Source organism: Eubalaena glacialis, chromosome 6 (genome assembly GCF_028564815.1).
Source record: "Eubalaena glacialis isolate mEubGla1 chromosome 6, mEubGla1.1.hap2.+ XY, whole genome shotgun sequence".
Classification (NCBI taxonomy): Eukaryota; Metazoa; Chordata; class Mammalia; order Artiodactyla; family Balaenidae; genus Eubalaena; species Eubalaena glacialis.
The window spans coordinates 140,166,256-140,181,583 of NC_083721.1; the positions used below are offsets into that span (position 1 = coordinate 140,166,256).

At 42.9% G+C, this 15,328-nt stretch overlaps 1 protein-coding gene across 1 annotated transcript in view; it reads left to right on the forward strand.

The window, feature by feature from the left end:
* Positions 1-15,328, forward strand: part of CPNE4 (copine 4) — a 611,972-nt gene that overhangs the window by 405,011 nt on the left and 191,633 nt on the right. The window contains exon 3 of the mRNA XM_061193684.1: positions 3,370-3,549. Coding sequence (XP_061049667.1) covers positions 3,370-3,549 — 180 coding nt within the window. The remainder of the gene's footprint in view (positions 1-3,369; positions 3,550-15,328) is intronic.

Here is a 15,328-nt window from a genome sequence, read left to right on the forward strand (position 1 = left end):
ATTCTGATGCAACCAGCAGCACCAGTCAATGGCTGGTCCTTTGGAAACAACTGCCTTGACCTTGACACCTTTCAATGAGAAACATCAGCTGTCCTAGGCTCTATCGCTCAGGTTAAACCTGTCTTCAGTCTCCAGAAAAGAATGCATCTCCCATACTGACTGGGAATGCAGAATGTTTTGAAACATCTGCGAGTGTTACGAGCATTTCCCCATCACCATTCTCCTCCTAGTCCTGAGCATCCATACTCAAGGGTCTCAATGGCCCTGAGATTATCCTTGGAATTATCTATCTTGGTAATGCAAATGTTTGTTACTTAACTTCTTTCCAAGCCAATCCTCTCCCTCACAAAACCAAGTCATTCAGTGTTGCCTTGGATGGTCCATCTGAGGTGTGGTGTGATGTTTATGTGGGATGAGCATTTGAAAATCAAGAAGTGAGAAGAAAATCAGCAGGATTGATGCACATCAGTCATTTGCGCCCTTTGGGGTGGTTAAAGCAGAGAAACAAAGACTAGAGTTTCCATCTTCTGTCTCTTATCATCTAAATCTGGTTAGGACTCTGTTCTTCTAGCCCTGAGGAAAGAACCTTTTCTGTGTCTTGAGAATCCACCTATAAGTTACTTCTTGGAGATTATTTCAAAATCTTCTACCAAAAGACACCACATGAATATAATTAAATCTCTTATCATATGGCTCATGATGCTATGAATTTGGACCAAGTGTTGCAAAAATGCCTCTAGAAGTCAGGCGGGGGAATTCATTGAGGGTGAAGAGCTTGGAGAATGGAGAATGAATGCCCATCTGAATGGGGCAGCCCCCAGTGGCTGCCATGTATGAATGTAGTCCCAGGTTGCCAGATAATCTGATTTTTTTCCAAAGGGAGGGCAATAGAAATAGCGGCTGTTTTCTGTTGACAAATTAAGAGAAAACTACATTTAAGTAGGATGAATAAAACACCTCAAGGTAAGTGTGAACTTGCAGACTACCAGTTTGTGACCTCTGATTTTTACTATTACTCAAAACCATAATCTCTTAATAAACTGAAAAGAACTATGCCAATACAGTAAATCCTTGTACCCACACAGTTAACCAATAACATATGCAATCCTGCCCCCCCCCCCCCAGAATGAACATTTTAAAAGATATAAAATTCAGCTCAAATAGAAGCTGAGTCTTCATGGGAAGAGTCAAATAACCATTGGTCTGTACAGTAGCTTGTTGTCAACTGCTAATCAGCAGTGGGTTGGGGTTTGGTTTTTCTGTCTCTTGCACAGGGATATAAAAGGACCATATTCTCCTCCTCACAACCTGGATCATTCATCCCACCAGGAATAGCAGATGGTGTTCCTTACAGGGTAACCCTCTCTCACACAGGGCCCTGCATAGGAAGGGACAGGGACAGGGACCAAGCCCTGAGCTCAAGAGTGTATCCAATTTTCTTTGCTGGATAATGTGTACACACATGATATGGTCAAAAATGGTTTCCCTGATTTTATTGAGAAACTTTCCTTGTACTCTGATGAAAGTGGGGAGATGTTTTTTACAGTTTGTGCTAATGAATGACTCTTGGGAAGTATCCAATAAATTGTCGACTGAAAAAAATTGCACAGACTAAAAGTTGAGAATTATGTTTTATTCAGAGGACATTCTGAGCACTTCTAGCCTGGGAGACAGCATCTCAAATAACCCTGAGAGACTTCTCCCAAGAAGCAAGGTGGGGAGCCAGGATATATAGGAGTTTTTGCAACAAAGACCAGGTAGTGGGAACATCAAAAGATTACTCTTAATTAAAGAAAACCATATATCTCAAGTTAATGAAATTTAGTGCTTTTCTATGTATGGGAAGATGCAAGAGTCTGGGCTCACTGAAATCATTCCTTTCATATGCACCTCAGCTACCTGGGGCCAGTGTCCTTCTTCTCTCCATCCTGATCCCCTCATGGTGCCCCGTGGTGGTGGCTGCAGTGGCTGAGGGCTTGGCAGCCAGTTCTCCATCCTGAGTTCCCTCAGGGCTCACCATCAGGGAGGCTATAATGTGATGGCTTGGTGGCTGCAACATCCTTTGTTTACTGATATGGCAGGCAATATTTTGCATTCACAAAATGATGTTTCTATTTGAAAGCTGACAGTTCATGTAGGCTCCAACTGACCCATAAAATATGAGTGATAGATATCTGCCTTTGAGAGATACTGTAGGATCTTGGGTTATCTGTAACTTGGTCCTGTAAGGCTTCACAGAATATAAATGGTGTTGAGTATTCTTACTTGGGACAGACGTGGAAGAGAAGAACTTTAGTGGTGGGGGTACGAGCAGAAAGCAGGTGGCATACCCAGAGTTTCACTCAAAGGGCTAAACTCTTCACACAGAGACTCTTTGCATGTGCCTGGGCAGGTGTAAGGGAGCTGAAAAAGGATGGCGTGGCAGCAGCAGAAAGCCATTACCACCCCTCTGTCTGAGGGTCAGGACTGTGTCACCAGATCCTGGCGGCAGCTCCCTCTTGGATGGGAGTCCCTAGCAGACTTGTGTGTAGCGGGACGGAGACACTGCCCATGTCCTTCTGATCTCCTGCCAAGTCTCCCCTCTGGCTGTCTCCACCCAGAACCCAGAGGTCAAGGGAGCCCAGGAAAGTCAGTCCATAGAAGTCAGCCTCCAGGGGCACAGAGTATGGCAGAAAGTGAGAGAGAAATGGAGAGTTATTACCACAGAAGTCCTGGGAAGTCTTCGCTCCTGGAACATTAGAGCACAAAGGGACTTTTCATCCTCTAATCCTCTAACCCTCACTGGTTGATGAGGAAACTGAGGCCCGGGGGACTGAAATGACCGAGTCAACATGTGTAAACCCAACAAAAGGCACACTTGAGACCACAGGCAGTTATCTTCATATCCCTTTTCATGTCCTTCCCCTTCAATATGCTGGGATTCATGAACTATGACACTCATACTAGAGTAGGGTTGGCTAAAATGGGGCTTCTACATGGTCATTTGCCCTGACTGTGCCCCTCAGACTTCAGGAACTGAATATAGATTTTTTTTCTCCTGAACCCAAACGTGCCCTCAGACTCTTTCTCATCCTGAGGCTCCAGGCAACCCCTAATAATCAACCCATCTTGTTGCCCTGTTACTTAACAATACAAGGTGCTCTAAACCCTTAAATACAAAGCTCAGATTATTCTATGATTTTCCTCCTTGAAACATGGCTTATTCTCTGAAGATGCATCCTTGAAGACATCCAAATTGCTCACCCTGGTGACTTGGTGGAGGGCATTGACAGTTTGGAATGAGACAGAGCACTGTAAGATGAATCCTCGTGAAGGATAATGATACGAAGCCCTGATCCCTGATGGGTTTTCTCTTTCTCTCTTCTGCAGGTTGACAGAACAGAGGTGATTCGCACCTGCATCAACCCAGTGTATTCAAAACTGTTTACCGTGGACTTTTATTTTGAGGAGGTGCAGCGCTTGCGGTTTGAGGTCCACGACATCAGCAGCAACCACGATGAGCTGAAGGAGGCTGACTTCTTGGGCGGCATGGAGTGCACACTTGGCCAGGTGAGTCCAAGGTGCCCTTCCTCCCTTTTTGCCTTCTGAGGGCCTTTCTCCCTCCTTTTGTCCTCTCTCTTCTCATTCAACCCTTATTTTCTTTCTGCTGTTCATTTTATTTCCTTTGACATGCAGCATTTCGTGATGTTCCATGCACTGCCATGTCCATTATATTCAACATTATACTTACATCTGGATGATGCTGCAAATATATCAAGTGTTATCTTGCAAAGATAATCATTTTTGCTTTCTGAATTCCTTCATTCTGTCAGTCATTTATTTAACGACTATTTATGGAACACCTGCTCTGCTCCAGTTGAGTGTCTGCTATAGCCTTATCTTGATACATCATATTCTTCTATCTCCCACCTCAACTATGGGAACCGCCACACAGGGAGTATCCCTGAGTCACGTGTATTCCAAGCCTCTGGTGCCAAAAATAGCCCAAGAGAGGGCTAAATAGATATTTGGTGAATGAATAAATGCTTTACTTAATCCTCACAACAATGATTGGAAATAAACATCATTATTATATCCGTTTGTCAGTGAGAAATGAAGACTTAGAGAGGTAAGTGACTTGCCTGAGGTCCTGCACTAACGAGGGCAGAGTTACAACCAGGTGAGCCTCACTCCACACCCCATCATCTTGCCTTTCTTACACCTTTCCTTTTCCCCTTCCCTTACTGCTGTACCCAGAACTTGAGTAGGTGCTGAGGAGAAATCTAAATGAAGAAATAGTCCCTGTGCCCAAGACTAATTGGAGAAGGCACAGTATATGCCCCTCAAATAGAGCCATTCATGATGCCCTCTAAGCCATCATGAGACAACATATCCTGGGCTCTGTACATAGGGTTGTGGGCCTGCAGGGAAGGGAGAGCTTTCTGCTGGGGAGAATCAGAGAAAGCACTATGGAGCCAAACTTTGAAAAAATGTGGTCCGGGGATTGAAGAAGAAGGAGGAGGGAAGCCTTTCAGGCAAAAAAGCAACATAAAACATAGAGGTCAGAGTAACCATGCAGGGCTAAGGGGCAGGAGGACCAGCCAGTCTTAATCAGGGTCAGATGCTGATTTACTAGGAAACCAGTGCAGCTTAAAATTCAGAGCCCCTCACTTGTGTGGACCCTTCCAAAGCTCTGTGTCACATTTTTATTTGTAGTTTTGTACTTTTTTGACAAAGAAGGATTCCAAATTATATAAACCTCACAAAACCTGAATTAATCCCATGCAGAGGTAAGGGTCTTGTTTAGGGATTAGTAAGAAAGAGTCTGCCTGGCAGAGAGATGGCAAGCATGCATGTTTGTTTGCTGTTTTCACCCTGCCTCATGCCACTTGTCACTAAAGGAAATTTCTCCCATGTGAGCACTGACAAAATAGACAAGCCCTCAGTTACCCTTTTCTGGCAAATACAGTGATTGATTTCATAAGATTGTTCCTTGCTTCTTCAGTAAAAGCCAAAAGCCTACTGTGGAAGTAGAGCTGAGGGGAGGCAGACAGAGAACCTGGGATGTTCTCCCTCATATATTATATGATGGTCATTATATGTCTCTCTCATGGCTTTTGGAAAGAGTTGAGAGCAGATAGTTCTAGCCTTGCCAGGTACAGTGTCCTATAAGTAGGCATTGAATGAATGAATGAATGAAAGAATAGTGGATTTGAGATGGAATTCTGCAATGTATAAATAAAATTAAAAAGTGACTAAAATGGCAGTTTTACAGATATAAAGGAACCATTCTAAGATTCTCCCTTAGACAATGGGCATCCCTTCTATGTATAAAAGTTATATTCTGTCCCAAGAAATAAATGTAGATCCATTAAGAGTCATGTAAATAAAATATATTTTATCTAAAGCTTTCATAATTTTTTTCTGTGTGAATGACCCTCAAACTTACATCTTTCATAAGGTTCATCTTCCCATATCCAGCCAGTCCTTGACCCTCTACTTTGTGCCAGGCAGTGTACCAGGAGCCAATGATAGAGTGGGAGGCCAGAAGCATTGTCCTTGCCCTCAAGCAGCTCACAATCTAGTTGGGGATAAAGATGTAAAAAAATTAATTACACAAACAATTAATTAAATCACAACCATTCTTAAGGAGAAGTACAGAAGAGGAGAACAAACAATGAGAGGATGGCCTCAGGTGGACAAGGGCTCAAACAAGGCTTCCAGAGGGAAGTGACATTTCCACTGAAACTGGAAGGGAGCGTGAGCATGAGCGGGGAGAGGAAACACATTCTGAGCAGATGGGAACGCTGTGTACAGAGTCTCTGGATTCAGGAAGGAGTTTGGCATATGGTATCTTCATTTGGACTTCCCAAGAAGCCGACTCTGAGATAGGAAGTCAAAGGAGGTGTAGGAAGCACCACGGTGGAGTGGAGAAGTGAGGCAGGAAGAGGAGGGCAGCCTGGGAGGGTGTGTTGTCCAACCAGCTACTGGACATGCATAGCTGGAATGTAACTGGGCTACGACATTCTAGAGGCCAGTGCAGAGCAAACACCAAAGAGTGATCTCACCCTCAGGATGAGGGAACTGGAGCTTTTATACATGTGGAGGTGTATATACTCTCAACAGTCATTGAGGGCTGTTCCCGGCGTGGAAATAGTAATCCCCTAGCATTTATGGCTTATTGCATGGGTGGGAAAGACCAGAAGAAGTTTTCAAGCAAAGAAACACAAGTGCTAGTGGTCAGAAGTCAGTGCTGTGCACTCAGGTCATAGGGCCTGGGGATAAGAGCAGGTCACTGACAGCATCTGCTATATAGACTCTGGTTGTCCCCCACCCAGTAGCCAATCTCCTCCCTCTTTCAGCTGTCAGACCCTGATCATTTTCAGACCATTTTCCACCATGAGGCCATGTAGAAAATAGCTCTATCCCTAGCTCAAAAAGTGAATCCTGAGGAATCTCCACCAATCATATGAATCCCATCCCCCTTTGCCAGACATTGGTTTAGGGGTGGGCTTGTGAACAGTTCTAACAAATAAGACATAAGAATTTTTCTTGGAAAGGTTTCCTAGCCTTAGGAAAAGAGATATACATGAAGATTCCTGGAACCACCGCAGTCGTCTTGCAGGAGACTGTGGATGAGAGCAGCCCTTGGGGAGGTCAGAGCCAACAGATATGGCAGGACAGGCCTGACACCCTGTACCTGGAGCCCACCTACCTGTGGACTCCTCATTAGGAGGGAGTAAGGTGTCCTGCCATCAAAGCCCTTTGGGGTGAGGTTTCCCATTACTCGAGTGTAAAGCATCAGGGTTGATATGGAGTAATGAGGAACTGAGAGATGGCCAGACGGCCTGGAGTGGAGGGAACAGAGAAACTGAGTGGTGCATTGGCATAATCGTCTTAATCTCTCAAGATGAGGAATATGTAGACATGAGCACTGAGGGTGAATTACCAATAGTCCTTCCTAAGTATATTTTGATGTTTTTGAAAGGGCTTTCAAACTGATCATTTCACCTGGCTTTTTTTAAATTTATTTTTTTGAAGTATAGTTGATTTATAATGTTGTGTTAATTTCTGCTGTACAGCAAAGTGACTCAGTTATACATATATACATTTTTTTCATATTCTTTTCCATTACAGTTTATCACAGGATATTGAATATATTTCCCTGTGATATACAGTAGGACCTTGTTGTTTATCCATCTCACATATGCTAGTTTGCATCTGTTAATTTCAAACTCCCATTTCACTTGACTTTCCTGACGACACTGGGAGGACAGGTGTCATCATCCACATTTCATAGTAAAAAAGACTGAGAAACAGAAAGATTCAATGCCTTGACAGAGCCAAGACAGAAGTCAAGAGTTCTTGATCTTTAATTCAGAGCTCTTTCTTCTGCCATTATTTAGGAAAAGATAATGTGGGGAGGCCCCCTGTTGTGAGAAATTTTTTTGACATTGTGGCTTAAGGGGGGGAAAGGACATGAGCAGAAAGTCAGCAATGCTTCCTGAGTCACACTACTTCACCCCCGGGTGACTTGCTGGCCTTACTGGGTATCCTGCATATACTTAAACAACCACCCTCTCATAGTATAGGCCACGTGACTGGTGCCATTGACCTTTCCCACACTTTGGGGCGCCACTCATTGGCTTAAATCAATCAGGATGTCTTAATTTTGTGGCAACAGTGATTGATTCAAGGAAGGTATGTAACTAATCGGGTGTAACGAGATGTAAATATATATTTGCTGGAGCCTTCTGGGAAAGAAAGGGTAGGGCTGTGAGGTGGAAATGGACCCTGCAAGAGAAGAATGTGGAGCTACTGGGGAAAAAGAGAGAAATTGAGTAATGTTCTTTACACTCTAGATAGAGTCTTGTCTGAAGCCAGCCTGTCCTGGGAATTTCAGCCAATAGCTTCCCTTTGGACTTCCCTGGTGGTCCAGTGGTTAAGAATCTGTCTTGCAATGCAGCGGATGTCAGTTTGATCCCTGGTCAGGGAACTAAGATCCCACATGCCTTGGGGCAACTAAGCCTGTGTGCCGCAACTACTGAGCCCGCATGTCGCAACTAAGACACAACACAGCCAAAAATAAACAAATTAATTAATTTAAAAAAATAGCTTCCCTTTGCTATAGGCTAATTCTTTTTGCTACTTATAACATGAAGTCTAACTGATTGAACCATACTCCATAGAACCCCTTTCCCAGACCATAGAGACCTCTTTAAATTCCAAGCTCCTGTAACCCATCTCCATTTCATTCATGCAGCTCATTCTACATTGCCTTGAGAAGGTTCTTTTTATCAGCTCACTAAAATAAATTCTCTCTATAATTAGCACTTATTTTTATATTTATCTGGTCCCCAGATTACAAGTTTCTGAAACCAGAGGCCACATTCAGCACTTATTTGTGTCTAAGGCAACGTCATGCTTTATATATCATACGTGCTCAAGTCAAATTTATTGATTAGTTAATTTTGAAAGTTTCAGATCAGTACGAACTTTTATTTTGACAGGATAAGTTTCGTTCTTTCATTTATTCATTTTTTTCAACAAGCATTTAGAGAGTGCCCTGGGTACACCAAATACTGTGCTAGGTTCTAGAGGCACAAAGATGAAAAAGAAAGGGGCCCTGCGCCGGAAGAGCTTATAATTAGCTGAGAGACACAGACCAGTAAATAAATCATCAAAATGCATATTACTAAGTGCTATAATGAGTTGTGTTCCAAAGGCTATGGTGGAAAGATTTACCTCTGCCTAGAGTTAAGCACTGAGGAGGTCTCATATGAAAAGTGTCTCACTCTGGACCGGAATCTCAAAGAGTGGGTAGGGATTCACCAGCAGAGAAAAGAAATGACTCTCCAGGCAAAATGACTGGTACACACCAAGGCACAGCAGCATGAGAACGTTAGAGAACTCTAAGTAACCCAGCATGGAGGGATGGGCAAGTGAGTTAGGAAAGGGATAAACGAGGCTAAGCAGGAGAGGAGGAGCTGACCATGTGCTTTTATGAGCCTTTCACTTAAGTTTGGAGAGCTCGGACTTGATGCACTGAAGGCCCTGAGGGGCTTTAAGAAGGGCAGGGCCAAGACTGGATGTGTGTATTAGAAAGGTCACTTGGGCATTCCTGTAAATGGTGGATGGGTGAGGGCGGATGTGGAGGCAGGGAAACCAGTTAGGAGGTTGTTATAATAATAAAAAAGAGCTGAGGAGGGCAGTGGTGATGAAAGTTGAGAAGAGGAGATGCAGAGGGGAGTTTGTTCAAGAGCACAACCAGCAAGTCTTAGAGACGGGGTGCGGGATGAGAGCTCCACTGGCACCTGGCTTAGGTTACTGGAGGAGTGACTTGGCTGTCTTTGAGGGGAATTGGACGGAGGAGTGGGATGGGGAGTAGGATGTAATGCTGATGCCTTAAGCTCAGGATGTCTGTGAAGAACCCAGAGGAGATTGCCACTTGGTGTCTTGACCACGTGGATCTGAAGATGACACAGATTCGGAAGCTGACTCCCTATAGATGGTAGTTGGTAGCAGGAAAGTGATGAGATTTCTCAAAGAGGCTGTTTTATTTTTACTTTTGGAAGAAAATTCATTGAACATGCCACATATGAACAACTCATAAAGGGTTTTTTAAAAAATCATTGAGTATGTAAGAACATTTCATTTTCTTAGGTGAAAGTGTGAACTTGATGTCTTGAAATCAAAATCCTTTTCTATGTGTAGAGTAACACACAGACAAATGCGGTTGTCATGAGAGCTCTGTGAAGGGGGGCAGACTTCTTCACTCTTCATAGTTTGACAAGTTGTGACCCTTTGGTGAGGATGGAAGTTTTTCTTGTTTTTTTCAAAGTTTTCTCTCTACTATGATCAAGCAAAAAAAAAAAAAACATTTTTCTTCTTCATAACTTCAGCAATGAGAGAAGATTCCTTTTCCTTGCACTGTTCAGTTGAGCAGGAGATGGTGGACATGGGAGCTGTAGGAATGGCATGGTCGGGTCCGGGGCACTGTTTCATGATGCTACACCATGAAGCTGGGTGGACTAGGGTCATATCCCAGCTCAGCCGTGCTCAGGTGTATGTCCGGAGGCAAATTCCTGCAGCAACTTAAACCTCAGTTTCTTCATTTGTAAAACGGATATAATAATGCTGGCCTCAAGAAATAGTGTGACGGGGAGGAGCTTCAGGATGGCGGAAGAGTAAGACGTGGAGATCACCTTCCTCCCCACAAATACATCAGAAATACCTCTACATGTGGAACAACTCCTACAGAACACCTACTGAACGCTGGCACAAGACCTCAGACCTCCCAAAAGGCAAGAAACTTCCCCACGTACCTGGGTAGGGCAAAAAAAAAAAAAAAAAAAGAAAAAACAGAGACAAAAGAATAGGGACGGGACCTGCACCAGTGGGAGGGAGCTGTGAAGGAGGAAAGGTTTCCACACACTAGGAAGCCCCTTCGCGGGCGGAGACTGCGGGTGGCAGAGGGGGGAAGCTTCGGAGGCATGGAGGAGAGCTCAGCAACAGGGGTGTGGAGGGCAAAGTGGAGAGATTCCCGCACAGAGGATCGCTGCCGACCAGCACTCGCCAGTCCGAGAAGCTTGATGTAGGGGACTTTAACCCCTCTGGGATGGGTCGGGGCTGGGAGCTGAGGCTCTGGCTTCGGAGGTTGGATCCCAGGGAGAGGACTGGGGTTGGCGGCATGAACACAGCCTGAAGGGGGCTAGTGCACCACGGCTAGCCGGGAGGGAGTCCAGGAAAAAGTCTGGAGCTGCCGAGGAGACAAGAGACTTTTTCTTGCCTCTTTGTTTCCTGGTGCGGGAGAGGAGGGGATTAAGAGCGGTGCTTAAAGGAGCCCCAGAGACGGGCGCGAGCTGTGGCTATCAGTGCGGACCCCAGAGACGGGCATGGGACGCTGAGGCTGCTGCTGCAGCCACCAAGAAGCTTGTGAGCAAGCACAGGTCACTGTGAACACCTGCTCTCCCGGGAGCCTGTGCAGCCCGCCACTGCCAGGGTCCCATGATCCAGGGACAACTTCCCCGGGAGAACGCACAGCTTGCATCAGGCTGGTGCAACGTCACGCCGGCCTGTGCCACCGCAGGCTCGCCTCGCACTCCGTACCCCTCCCTCCCCCCGGCCTGAGGGAGCCAGAGCCCCCTAATCAGCTGCTCCTTTAACCCCGTCCTGTCTGAGCGAAGAACAGACGCCCTCAGGCGACCTATACGCAGAGCGAGTCCAAATCCAAAGCTGAACCCCAGGAGCTGTGTGAACAAAGAAGAGAAAGGGACATTTTTCCAGCAGCCTCCGGAGCAGCGGATTAAATCTCCACAATCAACTTCATGTACCCTGCATCTGTGGAATACCTGAATAGACAAAGAATCATCCCAAACTGAGGAGGTGGACTTTGGGAGCAACGATATATATATTTTTCCCCCCTTTTCTCTTTTTGTGAGTGTGCATGTGTATGCTTCTGTATGTGATTTTCTCTGTATAGCTTTGCTTTTAGCATTTGACCTAGGGTTCTCTCTGTCAGTTTTTTTTTTATTATTATTTACTTAAAAAATTTTTTTTCTTAATAATTATCTTTATTTTAATAACTTTATTTTATTTTATTTTATCTTCTTCCTTCTTTCTTTCTTTATTTTCTCCCTTTTATTATGAGCTGTGTGGAGGACAGGCTCTTGGTGCTCCTGCCAGGCATCAGGGTGGTGCCACTGAGGTGGGAGAGCCAAGTTCAGGACACTGGTCCACAAGAGACCTCCCAGCTCCATGAAATATCAAACGGTGAAAATCTCCCAGAGATCTCCATCTCAACGCCAAGACCCAGCTCCACTCAATGACCAGCAAGCTACAGTGCAGGACACCCTATTGCAAACAACTAGCAAGACAGGAACACAACCCCATCCATTAGCACAGAGGGTGCCTAAAATTATAATAATGCCACAGACACCACAAAACACATGACCAGACGTGGACCTGCCCACCAGAAAGACAAGATCCAGCTTCATCCACCAGAACACAGGCACTAGCCTCCTCCACCAGGAAGCCTACACAACCCAAAGAGCCAAACTTAGCCACTGGGGACAGACAACAAAAACAACGGAAACTATGAACCTGCAGCCTGCGTAAAGGAGACCCCAAACACAGTAAGTTAAGCAAAATGAGAAGACAGAGAAACACAGCAGATGAAGGAGCAAGGCAAAAACCCACCAGACCTAACAAATGAATAGGCAGTCTCCCTGAAAAACAATTCAGAATAATGATAGTAAAGATGATCCAAAATCTTGGAAATAGAATGGAGAAAATACAAGAAACGTTTAACAAGGACCTAGAAGAACTAAAGAGCAAACAAACAGTGATGAACAACACAATAAATGAAACCTAAAATTCTCTAGAAGGGATCAATAACCGAATAACTGAGGCAGAAGAATGGATAAGTGACCTGGAAGATAAAATAGTGGAAATAACTACTGCAGAGCAGAATAAAGAAAAAAGAATGTAAAGAATTGAGGACATTCTCAGAGACCTCTGGGACAACATTAAACACACCAACATTCGAATTATAGGGTTCCCAGAAGAAGAAGAGAAAAACAAAGGGACTGAGAAACTATTTGAAGAGATTATAGTTGAAATTTTCCCTAATATGGGAAAGGAAATGGTTAATCAAGTCCAGGAAGCACAGAGAGTCCCATACAGGATAAATCCAAGGAGAAACATGCCAAAACACATATTAATTAAACTACCAAAAATTAAATACAAAGAACAAATATTAAAAGCAGCAAGGGAAAAACAACAAATAACACATAAGGGAATCCCCATAAGGTTAACAACTGATATTTCAGCAGAAACTCTGCAAGCCAGAAGGGAGTGGCGGGACACATTTAAAGTGATGAAAGGGAAAAACCTACAACCAAGATTACTCTACCCAGCAAGGATCTCATTCAGATTTGATGGAGAAATTAAAAGCTTTACAGACAAGCAAAAACTAAGAGAATTCAGTACCACCAAACCAGCTTTACAACAAATTCTAAAGGAACTTCTCTAGGCAGGAAACACAAGAGAAGGAAAAGACCTACAATAATAAACCAAGAACAATTAAGAAAATGGTAATAGGAACATACATATTGATAATTGCCTTAAATGTAAATGGATTAAATGCTCCAACCAAAAGACATAGACTGGCTGAATGGATACAAAAACAAGACCCATATATATGCTGTCTACAAGAGACTCACTTCAGACCTAGGGACACATACAGACTGAAAATGAGGGGATGGAAAAAGATATTCCATGCAAATGGAAATCAAAAGAAAGCTGGAGCAGCAATTCTCATATCAGACAAAACAGACGTTAAAACAAAGACTATTGCAAGACACAAAGAAGGACACTAATATAATGATCAAGGGATCAATCCAAGAAGAAGATCTAACAATTGTAAATATTTATGCACCCAACATAGGAGCACCTCAATACATAAGGCAAATACTAACAGCCATAAAAGGGGAAATCGACAGTAACACAATCATAGTAGGGGACTTTAACACCCCACTCTCACCAATGGACAGATCATCCAAAATGAAAATAAATAAGGAAACACAAGCTTTAAATGATACATTAAACAAGATGGACTTAATTGATATTTATAGGACATTCCATCCAAAAACATCAGAATACACATTCTTCTCAAGTTTTCATGGAACATTCTCCAGGATAGATCCTATCTTGGGTCACAAATCAAGCCTTGGTAAATTTAAGAAAATTGAAATTGTATCAAGTATCTTTACCGACCACAATGCTATGAGACTAGATATCAATTACAGGAAAAAATCTGTGAGAAATACAAACACATGTAGGCTAAACAACACACTACTTAATAACCAAGAGATCACTGAATAAATCAAAGAGGAAATCAAAAAATACCTAGAAACAAATGACAATGAAAAGTCAACGACCCAAAACCTATGGGATGCAGCAAAAGCAGTTCTAAGAGGGAAGTTTATAGCAATACAATCCTACCTCAAGAAACATCTCAAATAAACAACCTAAACTTACACCTAGAGGAATTAGACAAAGAAGAACAAAAAGACCCCCAAAGTTAGCAGAAGGAAAGAAATCATAAAGATCAGATCAGAAATAAATGAAAAAGAAATGAAGGAAATGATAGCAAAGATCAATAAAACTAAAAGCTGGTTCTTGAGAAGATAAACAAAATTGACAAACCATTAGCCAGACTTATCAAGAAAAAAAGGGAGAAGATTCAAATCAATAGAATTAGAAATGAAAAAGGAGAAGTAACAACTGACACTGCAGAAATACAAAGGATCATGAGAGATTACTACAAGCAAGTCTATGTCAATAAAATGGACAACCTGGAAGAAATGGACAAAATCTTAGAAACGCACAACGTGCCGAGACTGAACCAGGAAGATATAGAAAAAGTGAACAGACCAATCACAAGCACTGAAATTGAAACTGTGATTAAAAATCTTCCAAGAAACAAAAGCCCAGGATCAGATGGCTTCACAGGCAAATTCTATCAAACATTTAGAAAAGAGCTAACACTTGTCTTTCTCAAACTCTTCCAAAATATAGCAGAGGGAGGAACGCTCCCAAACTCATTCTACGAGGCCACCATCACTCTGATACCAAAACCAGACAAAGATGTCACAAAGAAAGAAAACTACAGGCCAATATCACTGATGAACATAGATGCAAAAATCCTCAACAAAATACTAGCAAACAGAATCCAACAGCACATTAAAAGGATCATGCACTATGATCAAATGGGGTTTATCCCAGGAATGCAAGGATTCTTCAATATATGCAAATCAATCAACGTGATACACCATATTAATAAATTGAGGGAGAAAAACGATATGATCATGTCAATAGATGCAGAGAAAGCTTCTGACAAAATTCAACACCCACTTAGGGTAAAAACCCTCCAGAACGTAGGTATAGAGGGAACTTTCCTCAACATAATAAAGGCCATATATGACAAACCCACAGCCAACATCGTCCTCAATGGTGAAAAACTGAAACCATTTCCACTAAGATCAGGAACAAGACAAGGTTGCCCATTCTCACCACTATTATTCAACATAGTTTTCGAAGTTTTAGCTACAGCAATCAGAGAAGAAAAAGAAATAAAAGGAATCCAAATTGGAAAAGAAGAAGTAAAGCTGTCACTGTTTGCAGATGACATGATACTATACATAGAGAATCCTAAAGATGCTACCAGAAAACTACTAAAGCTAATCAATGAATTTGGTATAGTAGCAGGATACAAAATTAATGCCTAGAAATCTCTTGCATTCCTATACACTAATGATGAAAAATCTGAAAGTGAAATTAAGAAAAC